This window comes from Scyliorhinus canicula, chromosome 8 (genome assembly GCF_902713615.1).
Source record: "Scyliorhinus canicula chromosome 8, sScyCan1.1, whole genome shotgun sequence".
Classification (NCBI taxonomy): Eukaryota; Metazoa; Chordata; class Chondrichthyes; order Carcharhiniformes; family Scyliorhinidae; genus Scyliorhinus; species Scyliorhinus canicula.
Window position 1 is genome coordinate 130,794,361 of NC_052153.1, and position 22,957 is coordinate 130,817,317.

A 22,957-nucleotide genomic window follows, 5' to 3' on the forward strand; every position below is an offset into this window, starting at 1 on the left:
GCAAGGTTTCCGGCAAATGCATTTGCATGAATCAAGTAGAAAGTTATGCACCTTCAACACACCTTTTGGCAGATTTTGCTTTAACAGGATGCCTTTCGGAATAATCCCTGCATCTGAAATCTTCCATCGCATTATGGAAGAGATGATTGGGGGCATAGAAGGTGTTCGTGTCTACGTTGACAACATTATCAGAAAGTCATCAACAAAGGAAGAACATCTCTCAAGACTGAAAAAAGTTTTTCAATGAATACACAAGTATGGTCTAAAGACGTGGAGGTTAGGTGGATTGGCCATGCTAAATTTCCCAAAGTGTAGTTTTGGCACTGCCACACTCAAGTTCCTTGGAGAACAGATTTCTGAACATGGTGTGCGACCTGACACTGACAAGATTGCAGCCATTCAGGGAATGAAAGTTCTAGAGGACAAAAATGCAGTACTACGTTTTCTAGGTATTGTACATTTTTTAGGCAAATTTATACCTAATCTATCAACCAGAACAACAGCTCTTAGAAATTTGATCAAAAAGTTAACCACATTCGAATGGACAACTGACCATCAAAAAGAATGGCTTGATTTAAAAGCACAACTAACAACTGCACCTCTTCTAGTATTTTTCAATCCGACGAGAGAGACAAAAATTTTGACAAAATAGGGGCAGTACTGTTGCAAAAAGGTGACAGCTCATTTTGTGTATCTGTTGCATATGCATCCAGAGCAAATGACACCAACAGAATGTCGATATGCTCAGATTGAAAAGCGCGTCTTGGACTTCTAACCGGCATATTAAAGTTCCATGACTATGTCTATTGACTCCCCACTTTCACTGTAGAAATGGATCACAGACCATTGGTGCATATAATACAGATGGATCTCAACAAGATGACTCTGCGACTCCAGAGAATTTTGATGAAGCTCAGAAGATATGACTTCAACCTCATCTATAAATTCTCCCCGTGTCTGCATGGGTTTCCTCCGGGTGCTCCGGTTTCCTCCCACAGCCCAAAGACGTGCAGGTTAGGTGGATTGGCCATGCTAAATTTCCCTTAGTGAACAAAACGATTGGGAGGGGGTTATTGGGTTGCGGGGATGGGGTGGAAGTGAGGACTTAAGTGGGTCGGTGCAGACTCGATGGCCCGAATGGCCTCCTTCTGCACTGTATGTTCTATGTTCTATACACCTGGAAAAGACCTGATAATAGCAGATGTGTTATTATGATCCATCACTTCAGAAAGTGAACCTTTTTAGTTCATACAGCATGTAGAATCTCAAGTACAGCTGTGTGCAGAAAATCTTCCTGCCTTGGATGAAAAGATCAACCTCATCGAGACGAGACAAAAAAGGACGCAATGCTGCAACACATCATACACCATATCAACAATGGGTGGCCAAAAGGGCATTGTTCTCAATACAGAAATGTTCAGGACGATTTGACAATTGTGGATGGATTGTTGTTTCGACTTGACTGGATAGTCATACCACTGTCTCTCCGACCAATGATTCTCACCCAAATTCATGAAGGTCACCTTGGCATTGAAAAGTGCAAGCGAAGGGCGAGACAAGCAGTATAATGGCCAGGTATTAATTGAGACATCACTGATGTGGTACTTGGATGTGAGACATGTCAGATGTTTCAACCTGCGCAATGCAAGGAGAAACTACAGCAACATGCGTTAGAAACATCTCCATGGGCCAAAGTTGATACAGACCCATTTCATTGCAATGGTCATGATTATGTTCTGGTAATCGACTAATACTCACATTATCCGGAGGTCATGGGGTTACCAGATCTAACATCTAAATCTGTCACCAAAGCAAGTAAAGAAACTTATGCCAGACATGGAATACCTACCACTGTCATGTCAGACAATGGACCATGTTTCGACAGCAATGACTGGGCCGAGTTTTCACGACTTTACAACTTTGCTCATATAACGTCAAGTCTACATTACCCATAGTCGAACGGGAAAGTAGAAAAAGGAGTACATATAATTAAACAACTTATAAACAAAGCTTTGGATTCGTCGTCAGACATCAATCTTGCGCTACTATCCTACAGAGCAACTCCTCTTTCAACTGGACTAACACCTGCACAGATGCTAATGAATAGAGATTTGGGAACACTATTATCATCAATACCTCTTCCAAATCCAGATCATCTGCCTGTGATACAGAAAATGAAACAGCAGCGTGAACGACAGAGAATCTACTAGCATACAACAACTCTGGACTCATCGCTTCCAGATGATACTGTCAGGATCAAGATACCTGATGGAGGTTAGTCTGCTCCTGCCAGAATCATCAGACAAGCAGCACCACGTACATACATAGTTCAAACAGATGAAGGAACGTACTTTGAAGAAATCGTCGAGCACTTCAAAAAATTAAGCCACACACCAACATTTCTCCAGACTTACAACTTCATGAGAGTAGTTTTCATGATACTCTGACCAACACTCAAGTTTGTGATGATACACAAAGAACTGTAAAAATTTCAACATCATCTCCTCGTGCATTAAGAAGATCCATGAGAAGAAGAAGAAGACTGAATTTGTAAATACTCTACAGTGAACTTTGTGATCGTTACTCATTTTGCTATGTTTTGTTACAATATTATTCTACATTTGTCCTTTAGTTACACATCAGAAAGAAATTTAAAAACAAAAGGGGGATGTAGTGATATGTATATATGTAGACAAGCAAAGGAATAATTATTACATCTCAGTATAACACAACCACTAGAGGGCACCATTAGTTCCCACTATAAATATAAGAACTCAGGGGATCTTGGGTATTCTTCTAGACAGTAGAGTGTAAGAGAGATAGATCACAGCATAGTTAAAAATAGATAGAAGCAGCACATATAGTTTAAATTAGTTATTACTTCAATATAGATTACTTGATTGCTAGTTATAATTCTGTAGAGTGTGCAAACTCAATATTAATCAATCGTTATTCAATAAATCAGTTTTGATTTAAGTTAGAGATTGGTGGTTTCTTTATAATCATACCATCAGACCATTCTGGATTGCGAAGCAAAGAGTAACGATATATTACCATAGAGTAATATAATAACACCCACTATTAGGCACATCTTCCCTGCATCTACCCTGTCTAGTCCTGTTAGAATTTTATACGTCTCTATGATATCGCCTCTCATCCTTCTTAACTCCAGGAAATATAATATTAACCGATTCAATCTCTCCTCATACGTCAGTATTGGGACTTCCTTGGCTCTACTCGTATTCCATTCTATAACCCCTGTTGTTCTGCCTGTGCTTTTTCTCTCAACCCCCTTTTCTTTCTTCTGGCTATAACTGTAGTTCCCTTACCACTGGCTGGTGATAGATTTGCCAGCCACTTCCACCTTCGGCATAGTGCTTGTTTTCTTTCTTGAATTTAATGCATCTCGGCTGCTTTTCCTTTAGATTAGGGCGATAAACTTTCAACACGTTTTCTACTTGCTGCTGCTTTTGGTTGAGTTTATCCAACTCTTTTTCTCTTCGCTGTTAGTTTTCCTTATGCTGTGACTTTTCTTACTTTCTGAGTGATTACAGCTTTATTGTTTACTTGTAGTTCATTGCCAAAACCTCCAAGGAATGGTACAAAGGGATGGAATACAACTGAGTCTCCAGTTGTACAACAGTCCATAACTGTCGACTACTACAGCTCTTCAATTAATCTATTAAGGTGTTTTACTGATGAGACCATCAATTCACAAGACATGTGATTGGAAGTAAACCCGTGGTTTTAATAGTCTTACAACTGAGCCGGCCTGCGACGAGATGAACTGAGAGCAGGCTTATGACTGCAGTGCTTTATACTTCCGGTTAGTGAAAGGAGCCATGGGCGGAGCCAAGGGTGCAGCCCAGTACAAACTCCTCATCTCCCCCTATGGGCAGAGCCGTGCAACGGCTTGTATACAGAGCCCACAAGGACACAATACATATAAGACAATACAGTGTGAATTAACGAGGTATATAATTCACCACATTCACTCCCTGTAAAAACATCAAGTCCGGCGGGGGTGATGGGTCTACAAATTGAGCCGGTCCGGCGGCCGAGTCGTCCTTTGGGATCGGCGAAGCACCGGGGTTGCAGCCTCTTCCGGTGGCTGGGTGGGGGCGGTCGGCGAGCGTACGATGGTGGACTCCGAGGGTGATTCGGTGCGAGCCTCGTACCCGACTGGTGCGACGGGTGACGGGGAGCGCAGGAAACCTATACGCGCGGGGGCGCGGAGCATGGGCAGTGAACCGATAGGTGCGGGGGCGCAGGGCGCGGAGGGTTGGGTGGGGTGTAGCGTGGGGGGTACCTCGGCGGTAGTGGTGGTAGAGTAGGATCCTGCAGGCGCCAGGTCCCGGAGGGAAACAGTATCTTGATGGCCGTCAGGGTATTCGATGAAAGCGTATTGGGGGTTCAAGTGGAGTAGGAGCACTCTTTCTACGAGGGGATCAGTTTTGTGTGCCTGGACGTGCTTCAGGAGGAGAACCGGGCCCAGTGTCTTCAACCATGCTGGGAGTGAAACCCCCGTGGTAGTGCCCCTAGAAAAAACAAATAGCCGCTCGTGGGGGGTCTGGTTGGTGGCTGTACACAAGAGGGACCTAATAGCATGGAGCGCGTCGGGGAGGACCTCCTGCCAATGGGAGGTCGGGAGATTCCTGGACCGGAGGGTCAGTAGGACGGTCTTCCAGACCGTCGCGTTCTCCCTCTCCGCCTGCCCGTTACCCCTGGGGTTGTAGCAGGTAGTCCTGCTCGAGGCGATGCCCTTGTCGAGCAGGTACTGACGCAGCTCGTCGCTAATAAAGGACGAACCCCCGTCGCTGTGTACATAGCTGGGGAAACCAAACAGGGTGAAGACACTGTGCAGGGCACTGATGACTGTCTGGGAGGTTATATCGGGGCACGGGATGGCAAACGGGAAGCGGGAGAACTCATCGATGATGTTCGGAAAGTACACATTTCGATTGGTCGAGGGGAGTGGCCCTTTGAAATCGATGCTCAGGATTTTAAAGAGCAGGGATGCCTTTACCAGGTGGGCCCTGTCTGGTCTATAGAAGTGCAGTTTGGACTCCACGCAGATCGTGCAATCCTTGGCGATGGCTTTTACCTCGTCAGTGGAGAAAGGCAGATTTCCGGCTTTGACGTAGTGGGCAAGCCGGGTGACCCCCGGGTGGCAGAGGCCATTGTGGATAGCTTTCAGGCGGTCGTTTTGCGCGCTGGCGCATGTGCCGCGGGACAGGGCATCTGGGGGCTTGTTGAGCTTCCCTGGTCGATACATAATATCATACTTGTAGGTGGAGAGTTCGATCCTCCACCGCAGGATTTTATCATTTTTAATTTTGCCCCTTTGTGAGTTGTCAAACATGAAGGCAACCGATCTTTGGTCGGTGATGAGGGTGAACCTCCTACCTGCGAGGTAGTGCCTCCAGTGACGTATAGCTTCCACGATGGCTTGTGCTTCTTTTTCGACCGAGGAGTCTCGAAGTTCCGAAGCGGAGAGGGTTCGGGAGAAAATGGCGACTGGTCTCCCTGCCTGATTCAGAGTGGCTGCGAGAGCGACTGCTGAGGCATCGCTCTCCACCTGGAAGGGGACGGATTCATCCACCGCCCGCATGGCCGCTTTGGCGATGTCCTCCTTGATGCAGTTGAAGGCCTGGCGGGCCTCAGCTGACAGAGGAAAGTGTGTGGCCTTAAATAGTGGGCGGGCTTTGTCCGCATACTGAGGGACCCACTGGGCATAATACGAGAAGAATCCCAGGCACCTCTTGAGGGCCCTGGGACAATGAGGGAGAGGGAGTTGTAAGAGGGGGCGCATACGGTCCGGGTCGGGACCCAGGACTCCGTTTTCCACGACATAGCCGAGGATGGCTAGCCTGGTCGTGCGGAAAACGCATTTCTCCTTGTTGTACGTGAGATTAAGTTTCTGGGCAGTTTGGAGAAATCGATGGAGGTTGGCATCGTGGTCCTGCTGATCATGGCTGCAATGGGTGATGTTATCCAAGTACGGAAACGTGGCCCGCAGCCCGTACTGGTCCACCATTCGGTCCATTGCTCGTTGGAACACCGAGACCCCATTCGTGACGCCAAAGGGAACCCGGAGGAAATTGAAGAGGCGGCCATCTGCCTCGAATGCCATGTCGTGGCGGTCCTCCGGGCGGATTTGGAGCTGGTGGTATGCAGACCAGATCCACCGTGGAGAAGATGCGGTACTGGGCGATCTGATTCACCATGTCTGCAATCCTGGGAAGGGGGTATGCATCGAGGAGCGTGTACCGATTAATGGTTTGGCTATAGTCCACTACCATTCGGAATTTTTCCCCGGTCTTGACGACCACCACATGAGCTCTCCAGGGGCTGTTACTGGCCTCTATGACCCCCTCATGTAGGAGCCTATGGACCTCGGTTCTGATAAACACCCTGTCCTGCTGCGAGTGGCTACGGGTTTGCAGTCCGGAGTGTGATTGGCAAAGAGTGGAGGGGGGTCGATTTTTAGCGTCGCTAGACTGCAGATAGTGAGCGGAGGTAGGGGTCCGCCGAAGCTGAGTGTGAGGCTTTTGAGGTTACACTGGAAGTCGAGTCCCAGTAAGAGTTGGGCGCAGAGTTCGGGGAGTACGTACAGCTGGAAGTTCGAGTAGCTGGCGCCCTGAATCGTTAGGGTCGCGACGGTGCACCCATGGAGGTGAACAGAGTGTGAGCCCGAAGCGAGGGAGATAGTTTGTTGTGCAGGGAAGATAGGGAGCGAACAGTGTCTTACCAGTTCAGCGTGTACGAAGCTCTCGGTGCTCCCAGAGTCGAAGAAGCACGGTGTACTGTACCCATTGATTTTAACGGTCATCATAGAGTTCCGGAGGTGTTTCGGACACGACTGGTCCAACGTGACCGCGCTGACTTGCGGGTCGTCGGCGGCTCGATCAGCTGTGCAGGATTGGCCCCGTGATGACTGTCCACTGAGGTCGTAGTCGTCAAGATGAGGTTCAGAGACTGGAGAGGATGGAGCCCAAGATGGCCACCCCCGTGGATAGCACGTGGCGGGCGGCGAGGAAGATGCGTCCAAGATGGCGGCCCCCATGAGTCGCACGTGGCCGGCTGCGTGGAGGAGTATTGCCAAGATGGCGGCCCCCATGAGTCGCACATGTCGGGTGGGGGCGGAGTTGGCATACAGGCTGCAGCATTACGGGGCCTGTGGGCCTGTGAGTTTGGGAAGCGAGTGCTCTGGGCTGCGGGAGAGTTTGGAGTAGGGGTTTCCTTCGCTAGGCATACCCGGGCATAGTGTCCTTTGCGACCGCAGCTGCTGCAGGTCGAGTTGCGGGCCGGGCAGTGCTGCCGTGGGTGTTGGGGCTGCCCACAAAAATGGCACGCTGGTGCTGCATAGTGGGTGGGTGGCCTGGGGCAGTCGCTGGTCGGGGGCCCATGATGGGGTCGCTTGGTCCGCGGGGAACGAGGTGAGGCTGCGGAACGAGACCTCCATGGTTGTAGCTAACTCTACAGTGTCCTCCAAGTTCTGGGCCCCTTTCTCAAGCAACCATTGGCGCACATAGTTGGACCTGAGCCCTGCCACGTATACATCCCGGACAGCGAACTCCATATGTTGGGCGGCTGTTAGAGCCTGATAATTGCAGTCCCGAGCTAAGGCTTTTATATCACGCAGGAATTCTTCCAGCAACTCCGCGGGGCACTGGCGGCGGGCCGTAAAAATGTGGCGCGCGTAGACCTCGTTGATGGGCCGCACGTACATTCGATCGAGCATGGCCAGGGCCTCCATACACGAGGTAGTACAGTTAAGTTGTGTAGAGATACGATGGCTCACCCTTGCATGCAGTAGGCTGAGTTTCTGCTCCTCCATAGTTTCTGAAGTGCTTGATTCAGCCAGTAAGGCCTTGAAACATCTGAGCCAGTGTAGAAAGATTTATTTCGCCTCTGCAGCCTGCGGGTCGAGTTCTAGTCGGTCAGGTTTGAGGGCTGATTCCATCGTAGTTTTCTTCAAGTTTTCTAAGACTTTTAAATTGATGAGACCATCAATTCACAAGACACGTGATTGGAAGTAAACCGTGGTTTTAATAGTCTTACAACTGAGCCTGCCTGCGACGAGATGATTGAGAGCAGGCTTACGACTGCAGTGCTTTATACTTCCGGTTAGTGGGAGGAGCCACGGGCAGAGCCAAGGGTGGAGCCCAGTACAAACTCCTCATCTCCCCCTATGGGCAGAGCCACGCAACGGCTTGTATACAGAGCCCACAAGGACACAATACATGTAAGGCAATACAGTGTGAATTAACGAGGTGTATCATTCACCACACTTACTAGGTGGTCTCTGTACCCTTTCCCACCACTCTCTGTCGTCCCCCCTCCAGGTTTGGGGTGGACCATTACTCTACCCTCTCTGGGGTTCCTTTTACTGCTTACTCTGAGTCCGGCCTTTCTTAGTTGCCTCTCGCTTGAGGACTTATTACCTCTTTTGAGCTCCACCGTTACTTCTTCCTTGAGGTCTTCACTACTTTCTCTCACGTCATCCGTTGCTTACAGAGCCCATTTTTGAAGTTACTCTCTATCCCGGGGTTCTCCTCTGACTTTCCTATCCCTTGTCCCTTGTTTCTTCTGGTGATTGTTGCATTAATGTTGTACAACTTTAAATGCATTACCGCTTTAAGTCTGTCAAGACCTTTTTCATTTGCTCACAGCTGCTGTTCCTCTCTCTGTCTGTGCTTTCCTGTGCTCAGGAGTTTTGGCGGGAACTTGCAGCTCCTCTGATGGACACCCTTCTAAATTGTTCCTCTTTTCTTTCAGATGAAAAATTTCTCTCCACGATTTCCACAGCTCTTCTAAGCCTCTCAGCTACCAAAAACAGTCAGTTTTTTCCCGATGTGCAGTTTGTTTTGTCAGTTTCACCAATGGATTCAGTGCTCAAAATCCACAGGACTGTATTTAAAACTTTTTTTTTCTTTTTTCTGAACAGGTGAAGGTCTCTACCAAAAACCTCGCACCCTCGTCGCCTGCAGTCCACATGTGTAGGGCTCACTTGTGACATTTATTTCTTTTTTACTTTTGACACCGCTCCCTGGGCTCTCTCTTTGTTTTTCCCTTTTAACTTCAGTTCCCTTTTTCTTAAACTCGAGAACACTGGTTTAGCTCACTCGGGGCTGGTTTAGCTCACTCGGCTAAATCGCTGGCTTTTAAAGCAGACCAAGCAGGCCAGCAGCACAGTTCGATTCCCGTACCAGCCTCCCCGGACAGGCGCCGGAATGTGGCATCTAGGGGCTTTTCACAGTAACGTCATCGAAGCCTACTCGTGACAATAAGCGATTTACATTTCACACAGCTCTTACATCAGAGGGTTATTTTCTCTTTGTTTGCTTGTTTTCTATATTGTCCCAAACGTCTGACTGTCCTAACCAATTCAGGTTTGCTGTGTGTCTGTCAGCACACTATGGCCATGTTGGACACTTTCCGTACTTCTTCTCCCTCCCTCAGCAGCCGCCATGCCGATTTTTAAAAGCACAACTGAACCAAGCCATCGGGATCTCGGCCCATCAGAGGCAGAGAATCGTGGAGGCCCCGGAGAATACCGAGTCAGGCTGCTAATGATATACAAATGGTATATTTGCATTCCAGAACGCATTGACGCTGCCGTGGAGGTGATGGAGAATTGTGATTTGCCGTCAAATTGGCACCCGCCGCAATCTTGGTGTCGGAACTAATTCTCAGCCCAATCGCATTTTGTGATTTCAGCGTGAGCCAATGGAGAATCCCACCTATGGCCAACCCTATTAATAAGATTATCTCACAAAATATAAAAAGAGAAATATTGATTTGTCAAAGGGTCAACGCGGTGCCAGTCAGGGGCCATTGAAAGAGCCCCCCACGGCAATTCTCCGCCGACAACTGGCCGAGTATCCTCATGGTTCCACCCGGCGGGAGCTCGGACTGCGGCTGCGAACCAAGTCCGCAGCAGCCCTGGGGGGGGAGGGGGGGGGGGATCCAGGACGGCCAGCCTCGCGATCAGGGGGCCACCAATCGGTGGGCGCGCGCGATCTGGGGGGTTACGGGGCTGGCCCACTGTGTGGGTCCACCTGCGGCGGCGGCCCCATGCATGTGCGTACCCACGGCCAGAAGTGCAGGGCCCCGTATCGGCAGCAAGAGCTTCAAGGAGCACTCCGGGGCCCTGCTAGCCCCTTTCAAAACAGAGAATCACTCTGGACTTTCTTCAGAGTGGTTCGCGCCCGTTTACTCGCGGGCGTGAGGACATAGCCCCTTTATTAGAGAATCCTGCCCATTGTACCTGGTGGAATCAGTGTAGATAAGAAAGAGGAAGAGGCCAAGGATAGATTCCAAGGGGAAACTCCAGTGCAGGATTGAGTGAATGTGCTGAATACAATCAAACAGGCAACAGTAAACTACGTATGGTTATTCCACTCATCCGGATAATAGGGAGGGTGTTGGAAGAGAATAGAGTGGTTGGTGGAATGTTCAGGTAAACTAAGATTAGCTTTACTGGTCATCACATTGTCTATGATTTGCTCAATTGTACATCAGTGATTATGTACATAAGTACTTTTGTGGCTATATTGTTCCCTCTGTCAAACAGGGAATGTTGGTTTACAAGGGTTATGTCATGTCATCAACTCCTTCCATCCACAGAGAAGTTAAAACATTTATGGTGAGGTTGGACAATCAGTTGTTTGCATGCCAATTCACATATATGTCTGAAGGCCCCAGTCTCAGTCGAAGCTTTGAATGGAACATGTATATCAAACGTTATGGTGGTTCTGTCCCTTTAAGATCTCTTGCTGACTCAATCCTTTTGCAATACCATTGATATTCTGTTCTTCACAATAGTGGCAAAAATCCCTCTTTTATGCTTCTGAAGGGAAAGAGGCCATGGCTGGGGCAGCCTGGGTTAGAGAGCTGCTCCAAAGAAAACAATCCAATTAACAAAATCAAGCAAAGGGATCCTCACTCGAACCTCTCTTGTGTGGTCTTTGGTTGCAAACCAGTGTCCGTCCTGACAGTGAAATATTGTTTAATAAATCTGTTTTGTTTGAGGACAGAGGAGCAATGTATTATTTTTGTCATCGTCATGTGTCATTGTGATTCAGATCACTGCAATATGTTTGAAATGAATGAAAAAGTGTTTGTCAAACATTTTCATGCACTTTAAAGTAGCCCCAAATTTCAACTTTAGTTCCAGCTTAAACTTACGAAAACTTAAACAATGAAAATCCTTCAGCCCCATTTGAACAAATCAAGTGTTCAGTAGGGTATCTTTGTTATAGCATTGCTATTGGTCTTATCTGCTCCAAGTATTCTTGCAGTATTATTACTTTAAAGTAATAATAAAGTAATTACTTTAAAGTAATTGGGTGGGATTTTCCCATCTGAAGGCAGAGTTTTGACGCCGTCGTAAAAACTGGAGAGTTTAACGAAGGCGTCATCGGACGGCCATGTGTAGCGCTCCTCTGCCATACAGGGGGCCGGCACGGCATTGGAACGATCCACGCCGCTCCAGCTGCCAATTGCAGCGTCAAATGGCCGCCGTGGGTCTGCGCAGCGACCGGCACGAATGCGTGCCTTCAGCCACTTACCTTAGCTAAGTCAGATTCATAACACTGTGGGATCCTGGTGGATCTAAAGGTCAGCCCACAACCAATCTATCAGCATGACTACTTTCACCTTTGCAGCATGGCTGCCTTTGCCTCATCCTCACTGCCACCAAAACACTGATCCAAACTTTGTCACATGGAGACTCGATTTCTCCAGTGAACTGCCTGCTGGTCATTAATCCTTGACTCTTCATAAATTCCAACTGCAGCTCCCTGTATCCTGCCCCACACTAATTCCTGTTCACTCATCATACCCAGACTCACTGATCTAAATTGTTTATTTTAAAATCCATACCCAAGCTCTGGTAATGCCATACCCCACCTTATCTCTGGAATTCCGCTGGTCTTCTCAGCCTGTTACTATGTACATCCCACATCCCCCGGCTCAACAGTTGATGACAGAGCTCTCCACAACCTTGGGTCCACTTTGAACTTTTCTCCCTCAACCTCTCTGCTTTTCCTTTTTTCAATTAACCTTTGAAAAACCCACCATTTCAATCCATGTATCTGTCACCTATCTTAATTATCATACACTAGCTTGTTGTTTATTCTTTTATTCCTTCTATCAATTTTTTTCACACCCACACTACCCTTCCTTATCCTCACTCCCAACGCCTTCAGACATGTCTGCGTAAAGACACGATATAATTTCAAACTTCCGAATTGTGACATGGATATCTTTTCCTTTTGTCCTTTTTCTGCCCCTTGCTATTTCATTATATATTTGGCTTTTCTATATATCTCCTTTGTTCCTCTCTTTAAATTTGCCTATTCACTCTGTTGCTCTTTACTTCTTTTCTGCCTGCTTCGACATCTTTTTATGAAGGTTCATATCTATTACTCATTACTTATATATTTGTCTTCTCTATTTTTCTCCCCTTCCTCTGTCTCCCATTTAGCAACATTACGGACATCCATTCAGTTCTGGAAGTGTCAGTTTTTGATGAAGATCGGGATCGGTCTGCAGACTTCCTGGGCAAAGTTGCCATACCTTTGCTAAATGTAAGTTTTATCCATCTGACACATTGTTTGTTTTTCTTGCTTCATAAAATTCCCGGCTATATGTCTGTCATTCTTCAAGCAAGATTTGTAATAATAACGCTAAAATTCTAGCATGCCCAATCCACAGCTACGTTGAATCCCACGATAGTTAATTTTTTTGACAGACTTGGTGCTGGTAATGAACAGGTACTTGTCAGAGTTGCCACAGTTGTTTTGGGTTCTCTGTCAGTTTCAGCAGCTGGGGGTCAAAGGTTGCTGGGGGAGTGTATTCATCAGAGACTGAGAGACAGACGGCTGTCATGTCCTTTTCCCACAGATTCAAAATGGTGAACAGAAAGCCTACGTCTTGAAAAACAAGAATCTGACAGGGGCAACAAAGGGGGTCATCTATCTTGAAATGGATGTGATTTATAATGTTGTAAGTCCTAACTTTGTCTTTTCATACTGCCTAACATGTTCTTTTTAGTCAAGTATAACTCTCTTTAGTAATTCTGTGTGAGATTCTATGTTACAAAAAACATCGTTTTCTGTAGCGCACTGGTGTAAATGTGCTGCAATTGTTTTCACAGCCATAAGATTACCATGGGAAATATTTTACACTGTGAATGAAACATTTTTTGTTGTTTGTGATACCGTGCAGATAAGAGCAGGCATCAGAACAATCACTCCCAAAGAACAAAAATACATTGAAGAAGAGCAGAAAATCTCAAAAGAGGTACTTCTTTTAAACACAATAAAATAGTCCTTTGAATATTTTCACAATAATCATTGAAGACATGTTCTAAGAGCAATCTCAATTATCCAATCTGAAAATGGAACTGTTCATGTGAGCCTTTACCTTTCACGTCAGTATTACCTGATCAGTGGAGATGTACAACGGATTGCATAACTATTTGGCCCTGGCTTATACTCATTCAATTAAAAAATCAATACATGCTTGTTTACTATTAAATGCCTTAAAGATTTAACATTGGCATTTGCACTTTTTAGCACAATTCTACTAATATACCAGAAGAAATTCTCAACTGTTTAGTTTGGGCATTATTCAGAAGAAACATAAATTTATAGTCATGTTGTCACATGTATTTCGGTCTGGTGTAGTGACAGGCAGTTGAAATTTTCAGTCTTTATATTGCTGTATTCTTCACTTGCATTTTGGCACCGTCCCACAATTGGGTGTGTGAACCTATCATGGTAAGCTTATTTAAAGTATATAAATTCTAAAATGATAGTTGTAGCTTTTGTCCTCAATGTTAGGCTGCAAAAGGAGAGAGAGCTCTAAATTATGTTCAGCAAAGTAAAATACTGGAAATTTCAAGTAAAAACAGAAAATGCTGGAAATCTTCAAACTCTCAGGAGCACTTGTGGAAAGAAACTAACGGGAGGCATTTAATCTATGAAAGGACGTCTCACTGATTGGTTGGTGAGCCAGTAAGAATCCCATGTCACCTTCTTTGATAGGGCCACTGTAATCAAGCAAGCAAAAAGCTAGTGGTGGGTTTTCCCATGGGCCAAGGAGCCTGGAGTGGGAATCCCAACCCCTGAGTGATGCTGGCCAATTAGAGACCAGAAGTTCTCCATTGCAGACAGCACCACTGGGAGCTTGGTACCTGCCAGTCATGAACCCACCAGAGGCTCAGTCTCAGCGAGGCGCCCATGCCACAGGCCACTGAGTGTGGGGTGGGAGTAGCAGGGAGAACTTGGGGACGACAGAGGGGTTGGAAGAAAAAGCATTAAAGTAGAACTAACAGGCTAGTTCTACAAATGAACAAACACAGATTTGATGGTCGAAAAGGCCTCCTTGTGGGCTGAACTATTTTATGATTCTATGATTCAAACATAGGACAGCACGGTGGCATGGTGGGTTAGCCCTGCTGCCTCACGGCGCCGAAGTCCCAGGTTCGGTCCTGGCTCTGGGACACTGTCCGTGTGGAGTTTGCACATTCTCCCCGTGTTTGCGTGGGTTTCGCCCCTACAATCCAAAGATGTGCAGGGTCGGTGGATTGGCCATGATTAATAGTCCCTTAATTGGAAAAATGAATTGAGTACTCTAAATTGATAAAAAAAAAGAATGATTCAAACATAGAGGGCAGGATTCTGTCAGCCTGGGACTAGGCCGGAGAATCCCTGTGACTGGTGCAAATCACGCCACGCCGCCTCGATTCCAGCCCCCCCGCCGATTCTTGGACTGGGATGGGCCGAGCGGCCGTCGTAAAAAACCTGAGTCCCGCTGGTGCCATCTACACCTGCTCTCAGCCGGCGGGAACTCGGCATGGAAGGGTCGGGGGGCGGCCTGTAGTTGGGGAGGGGGGATCCGACCCCGGGGGGGCCTCCTTTCTTCCGCGCCAGCCCTGTAGCTCTGCGCCATGTTGCGTCGGGGCCGGCGCATTGAAGGGAGCCACTGCGCATGCGCGGATCCCGCGGCGCCCAGTTCACGACAGGATCAGCAGCTGGAGCGGTGTGAACCGCGCCAGTGCCGTGCTGGCCCCCTGGAGGGGCCTGAATTGCTGATTCTGAAGCCGTGTTGATGCCGTCGAGAAACGTTTCGGCGTTTCCGACGGCGTCAACACTTAGCCTCAGGATCACAGAATCCCACCCCGAATTCTATTGGATTGATCCCATTCCCTATTGATGTTTGTGCTGATTTGAATGGTGTATATTTTTCTGTGTGATTAACTCGATTAAACTCTGTACTTTTAAATTTAATATTTGTACAAAACAATTGATATTGAACAAGTTTATAGCATAGCTATTTCACATTTTTCACCTATTTTCCCCTTAATATGAGGTCTTAGCTAATTGTGGCAGATTTGATTATTTAAAGGATAGCTGTATGTTTTTTGATCCCCATCGAGGTTGATAACCTTTCAAATGATATTTGACATCTCAGTGAGCAACATAGAAGGTATTGCATGACAATAGTTCAAGTTTTAAGACTTTTACTGTAACAAATAAACTAAAAGCAATAATAACTAAACACTACCTAGTATGTAACACATATTTAAAACATCAGAAAAATAGACGTTATTAATATTTTAATGTGACTAACCCCACACTGCATACATAGACTGAAACTTTACAGTCATTCTCACAGGCGTGAACATCTGGCCCCACCAATGGCAACTTTCCGCTGTGGGTTCCCCACAGGCATTACAACATGCCTGCCACAGGATTACAGTCTTGAGAGGGAACAGTAAAGTATCATTCCCAACTTCAATGGATTCACGGCTCCCTCTTTCACTGAGTTGTAATGATGTGTGACAGTTAAAAAGTGCTTACCTCAGTTTTTGGAGAATTTCCAAACCAACTACAAGCAGTAAGGTCCCCTCCTATCAATTTCTCCTCCCAGTCTCGGCAGGGTAAGTCTTCTAGATTCTTCGTGGCCCTCACAAAAAGAATCATCTTGCAATATTACATATTCGTAACAATATAGAAACCAGCAGCCCAGTGGATCAGCAGTAAGTAAAGCTAATGGGATTCTAGGATGATTAAAAACAGAAAATGCAGGAATTACTCAGCTGGCCAGTTTTGATGAAAGGTTAGTGACCAGAAGTGTTAACTCTGTGACTGAGATTTTCTGGCCCCATCACTGCAAGTTTTCCCATGGCGGATGCAGTGATCCAATCCAAATCCCTGTTAACTTTGGCAGGACCAGAAGACCCCACCAGCAGGAGGGGATGAAAATCCTGCCCTCACAGATACTACCCAACCTGCTGAGAGTTTCCTACATTTTTGCTTTTTATTTCTAGCAACTGAAGTATTTTGTTTCAGACTCTGAGGATAGCCAGTGCAAACAGAACACAAATTGATGGAGATAATAATTCATTGGTATAGCCACAACTGAAGTATCTTATATAATTCTAGTTGTCATGTTAGAACAAAGTTTCGGAGACAATGTAGAAAAGATATGTGAACAATGAGATTAGGATGGGAGTTACTTACCATGAGGGGGAATATTAATCAACTGTTCAAAAGCCTTAAGGGATAAGTCAAAGCTTCAAAGTATGTTTGAATTTGTCACAGCTCTAAAACCAGGGACATGGGCAGAAGCTTGCATGAGGAAAGGTGTACAAACAGTTTAGATTCACCCACTTTATGCAGAAGATGGAGAACACAGGGAACAGTCTATCTAAAGAGAGGTAAAATTGGAAAGTTAGTAGATTGGACAGATAGCTAGCAGAAACATTTTTAGTGCGGAGAAATCTTTGCCGATATATTTTTGGATGAAGAACTAGTTGTAAAACTTGTAACGAGTAGAGGAAATCTGGTCCACCATTTTTTTTTAAATAGGAAAGCAATTTGATAAAGGTATTAAAGAAATCATGTGGGATTTCTGGCATTCAATTGATCTTGAGTTCAACTTACAACCCCATCACTCCAATTTTCTCTCCATCACCAACAATGCCTACCTTTCAGCTCAGTAAATGCACCCCTACCTCGGATCACCTGCTGCTGAAACCCTCATCCATTCTTTAATTAACTCCAAACTCAATTATTCTAATATCCTCCTGGCCAGCTTCTCAACGTCTATTCTCTGCAAACCTCAACTCACCCAAAACTCTGTTGCCCGCATCCTAACTTGCATGGAGTCCTATTTACCTATAACCTCTATGCTTGTTGACCTGCATTGGTTCCCAATACAGCAATGATCCAGATTTAAACATCACGAGCAGGATTCTCTGTACTGACAGTAAGTGTTGACGCTGGGGCAGTTTTCGTGGACTTCCACAACAGCAAAACTGGCGTCACACCTGGACCGATTCAGGGGCTAGCACCGATGCCACGTGGAATGCAATTGATTCCAATGAGAAACTGTGTGAGATTTGCCAGGTCCTTGATTGATACTCGGGAAGCTGACAAGCTGCAGCCGCAAATACACAGTTCACTCCCCACACACACTCATCCCAGCCAATAAGATGTAAAGTGGCACTGGTAGTGCTGGAGAAGCCCATCCCACTGATGGGTCAGCTGGGGCCAGATGGTACATAGGAGGGTGGCCTGGGGAGATACCCATACGACCTGTGGTCCTACGTTCACAGTGGGAGGTCAGCGCTGTGCATAGCTGCATGGCTGTCTGGCAGGCCGCAGCAATGTGCTCCATGCCCGTCCACTCCTACCCCACAGCCACCTCCTGGTCACTCCCTTCCCCCCCCCCCCCCCCCCCACTCTCCCTGGCCATGGCAGAAGCCCCCCAGCCAGTGGCATGCCTGTCAGCAAGCTATGGCGATGTCGGACACTTTCCATACCCCCTCTCTCTCCCTCAGAAGCCATGGCGACTGTTTCACAATTTTTAAAAGCAAAAGCGAACCTCGCCATCAGGAATTTGCCACAGTGGAGATGGAGAATTACGGAGACGCTGGAGAATTCCGGGTCAGGCCAATGCATTTACTGTACATGCGTTTTGGAATGCATTGGCGATGCTGTCGAGGCAACAGAGAATTGCGATTTGGCGTGAAACCGGCGCATGTCATGATTTGGGCGTCAAAACCGATTCTCTGTCCAATTGCGTTTCCCGATTCCGCCATCAGCCGACGGAGAATCCTGCCCCACATCTTTGGGTTCAAACCCTTCATAACATTACCCTCTTTGTATTTTTGTAACTTCTGCCAGCCCTACAAAGGTGAGATCTCTGCATTCTGCATTCTTCCAATAATGTGCATTCTCAATTTTCTTCACTTCAGCATTGGTGACTGTGCCTTTTGCTGCCTAGGCCCGAAGCTCTAGAATTCCCTCAGCTAAATCTCTCCAATTCTCTAACTCCCAACTTTGAGCAAATGCTTGGTCAGCTGTCCTAATATCTCCTCATGAGACTTGGTGTCCAATAATGGCTGGTAATGCTCCTGCCAAACACAATGGAATGTTTTACGACATTAATGGTTCTGTATAAATGTAAGTTGTTGTTGATCGTAGGATTTATAAATGCAGCTTGAAGAAAAAGAGTGAAGATATAAGGTAGGGTGTTGGGGTTGAATTTTACCAAGCTGTTTTGGAGGGCAATGGCAGTTAGAAAAAATGATGGGGGACAGGAGTATCGGTGTATTCTGATCTCTTCCAGATTTTGCTGGAGGCAGCTTCTGTGCACATACTGCCCCACAGCAGTGGGAAGTCAACTGTGGTTGTTAATGAAGCAATTTTCCAAGGGCAATGGAACTTTGTTGGCTGCACATAGAAGCCCACAGTGTCTACTGTTTGCCAACTCACAGAAATGAACAACAGGAGGTTACAGCACCAGGAAAATAATACGTAATCTGCAAATTAAGGGCTGGATTTTACCAGCCCTCTAGAGTTGGGCTGTAAGGCGAGAGGCCTGTAAAGTGGGGAAGAGGGGTGCGTCCATTGCCTTCCTGCCATCATGGCATGTTGCCAGTGATGGGTAAAGTCAAAGGACAGCCCCCTTTCTCCGTGATTAGTTATGCCATTTAAATGGCCAGCTCGGGATTGTTCAGGTCGGCCCTCTACCTGGTAAACCCTAGCAGTTAATGGTGGGAATCAGTGTGGAGTGACCTAATTGAGCACTCAATAGACCCCTGCAATCGGTCTCCAACCATGGGGACAACACACCTGCAGTAAACTAACATATCCTCCTCCCCCCCCCACCACCACCCCGGATAAAACCTCATGATAAAAGTACAGATTAGCAAACCTGTGATCATCTGCAGACAAAGGCATTATAGACAAAGGTAGACAAGGGTGGCATGGAGGCACAGTGGTTAGCGCTGGTACCTCACAGTGCCAGGGGCCCGGGTTCAATTCCAGCCTTGCGTCATTGTCTGTTTGGAGTGTGTACTTTTCCCCCACGTCTGCATGGGTTTCCTCCGCGTGCTCTGGTTTCGTCCCACAATCCAAAGATGTGCAGGTTAGGTGAATTGCCCATGCTAAATTGCCCTGCGTGTCCAAAAGGTTAGGTGGGGTTACTGGGTTATATAGAGGATGCTCTTTTGGTGGAGGGGGGGGGTGCAGACTCGATGGGCCAAATGGCCTCCTTCTACACTATAGGGATTCTATGATTATCTCTTGGATACTGTTGTTGCAGATGTTGGTGATGAAGAATATCTGCCATTTTATGTGGCATTTCACTCTTCCTTGTGGGAGAGTCTGTCAAGATGAGGGGCCGCCCATTTAAGACAGGAGGAACAATTTCTTCTCTCAAAGAGCTGTAGTGGTTGGGTCATTAGAAATGGAATCAGGAAAGTGGAGTTGAGGATTACATCAGGTCATCATAATCTAATTGAATGGCAGAGCAGACTCAGAGCAGACTCGATGGCATCTGGGTATTTCAGAGGCCACTGTTGCAGGCACAATGAAGATTGCTGGCTGGCCTTGCAATCTCGCATGCCAAATGACACTCCTGCCGTGGCACTATTTTAAAGAAGAGCAGGGGAGTTGTACCTGGCGACCCCTCCACTATTGATGTCCCAATTAACATAAAAATAGATAATCTGGTTATTGTCATATTGTAGTTCATAGGAGTTTCCTTTGTGTAAATTAGATGCTGCATTTCCTACATTACAACATTAACCACACTTTAATACTGTAGTACTTCATTCGCTGTGAGGTGCTTTGAGATATGCTGTGGCCAAGGAGCCACCACCGATGCATTACAGCTATCACACACACTTTCCACCAGGGCAGAGACACACCTCGGTGAACGACATTAGTGGACAAGCTTCTGGGGCACAATCTGGTGAACACCAACAGTTCCTGATGCACATCAGGTAGAGGCAGGAACATCCAAGGAAGACAATAGTTGGAGGTCTGCTGGATCCCAGGACTCAGTTGGGTCCCAGCCAGATGTTCAGCCTCTGGACGAGGTTCTCCCAGAGCTGATGCAGATGCTAGGTCACAGCCGTGAGATTCAGGAGGGAGTGTCAGCGATATTTCAGTGACTGCAAGGGCCGATTGGAGGAGTCCCAAAGCCTTCAGGCACAGGAGATGGTGCCGGAAATGCATGGCACCCAGGTCAACACTGCTAGGGTGGCAACCACAGAGGAAAACCTGGAGCATGATGCCCGTTCCTTCTGCAGTCGTGCCCAAGGCATGGCTCAGTCTGTGACAACCATGGCTGAGGGCCTCAATATAATGTCCCAGTCATTGAGGGACATGTCCCTCTCAGCTCTGGACATTGCCGAGACACTCCAGAGTGTAACCCAGTCACAGACGAGCATGCTGAGGGTATGACACTATGGTGCAGACATTGTGGAGCTACCAGGACTGCCAGTGTCAGTAGACTCTGAGGCTTCTGGAGCTCAGTCCTGGTGGCAGAATTAAAAAATCTAACCTGACACAAACACAAAAATAGCTTTTCAGGTCTAGAGAGGCTCTTTGACAGTTTGAGCACAGCATTAAATCTCAGTAACTCATTAACAAAGGGTAACTTTTTGGGGTGATTTTGAAAAGCAATAATGGGAAGTCCTTTGCAGTTCACTGATTTTGAATTAATTGCCATCTGTGCCAACTTCAGTAAGGCACCCTATCACTGACAGCAACTTTTACCATGCATGTGCAAACTCCAGAATTTGATACTAATTTCAAAGGAGTAATGACAGTGGACATAACCTTTTCACCATTATTACTGCAGCAAATCCCAGGTGAAAGCATCACTATTCAATGGCAAGAATCTACATTTAGAGGGTACTGACTTTAGAAAAAGTATTTCCATTAGAAATGTGAACATTGCAACTTATAAAATGAAAAGAAATATCCAAAAAATGTGATGAAAAGATCAACAACATGAAGCAATGTGTTTTGGACAGTAAGCGCATGGACTTAAGACTTTTAATAAGGTGGAAAATGATAGAACCAAGTATACATAGAAATAAAACATTGGAGCAAATTTTCCATGGAAGGTTATTTAATAGTATCTGGTATTAGAGGTGCCCCTACATGTCAAGTTTTTTAATATTTGTGCAAAATCGGTGTATATGATTGTGAAATGAACAATGCAAGGATTGAAAAGGAAAGTGTAAATTAGAGTGGAGGAATTCAGTGCCAAATCTGGTACAAAAAGATAAATAGATTAATGAAAGAAAATAAAGACAGAAAATAAAAGTTAATATTTAGAGTTAGAGAGATTGTTTTGCAGTCACTAACATTTAGCACCCCATTAACAGGCTACTTAGATTAAAATGGACAAGACGTATCTCTAAGGTGAATTTATTTCAAATCTACTGCACGTGTACAACAGCTTCAAAATGTTCCATACATTTCAGTGATGTGCCAGGACAGTGAGATGCCATTTTTGCCAAGCTAACATCAGAGCAATGCAACTTGAACAGTAACCTTTGAATATTTGAGTTTAACCGCACATAATGCACCTTGCCTGAAGTTTCTATACCATTTGTGCACAATAATGGTGAGCTATATTAGCCACACCACTAGTTTGACAAAACATTATGGCACATTAACACAAATTGGTACAGTATATTTGGAATTCAGTTCGTATTTCATACTTAGTTAATTCTTAAATAATTTTGGACAGCCTCTTATAACATATAATTTGACAGGTAAAATTAATGGCATGAAACTGACTTTGTTCAGTTAATTAAGAGTAAGTTCACTCACAGTGAGTGCTATTGAACCCAGAGGAATGTGATCATGCTAAAAGCCTACAAACGACATGACTGGAACAGTCAATAGTCAGAAATGACCACACACTGCTTGCATATGATAATGTACATTATTTTGAGTACATTTCCTAATCTAGTAAGACATTTCCAGTTTATCAGTTAATAGAAATTTGATGCTCCAATCTGATTTTTTCATTTAACAAGCAGCAAACGGATTTTACCAGTTACATTGGTGGCATAAAAATACCGTAATCCAAGTTTTAATTTTAATTCATTGTTGAAGCTTCTTTCACTCTGTCCGAGTTTCCAAAGGTTGACAGTGGATGGAAATCACTGTTAGTTACCTCAAGGACATAGTGGAATATTAACCATTTGTTTACAAATGTGCTCAACTGTTCAGCACTAAATGGTTGCAAAGCGTAGGGGACAGGATTGATGATTATGGCCATCCCAGTGTGCTCTGCTCTTACTGATCTCTGGATCAAAGTCCAGGAACTTTCTTCCTAACAGTTTTATGTATCTTGGCCACACGGACTGCAATGGAGGATAAAAGGCAGCTCACCATCAACCGAAGGCTAGGAAATGCTAATCTTAATAGCAATGCCCATATACTATGAAAGAATAAAACAAAGATCCAGGAGCTTTTTTCGGCCTTCAGTCTGATATGTCCAACTTTCCTGGCAGCTTGGTAGCTGTCCATGCATCTTTGCTTTCCAACGGTGGAAAGCTGATGTACCATAACCATTAAATTCCCTGGTTGTTTCGCATTTATTTGTTTTTTAAACCTTCAAAATC

The 22,957-nt window shown here is 45.9% G+C and overlaps 1 protein-coding gene across 9 annotated transcripts in view; it reads left to right on the forward strand.

Moving 5' to 3' along the window:
• The window catches only part of LOC119970506 (multiple C2 and transmembrane domain-containing protein 1-like), an 891,726-nt gene that overhangs the window by 533,787 nt on the left and 334,982 nt on the right, over positions 1–22,957 (forward strand). For 8 of the 9 annotated variants that reach the window (XM_038805256.1, XM_038805254.1, XM_038805252.1 and 5 more), the window contains 3 exons: positions 12,494–12,596; positions 12,913–13,014; positions 13,237–13,311. In XM_038805256.1, the coding sequence (XP_038661184.1) occupies positions 12,494–12,596; positions 12,913–13,014; positions 13,237–13,311 (280 nt within the window). The remainder of the gene's footprint in view (positions 1–12,493; positions 12,597–12,912; positions 13,015–13,236; positions 13,312–22,957) is intronic. The other variant, XM_038805255.1, reaches the window with a different exon arrangement.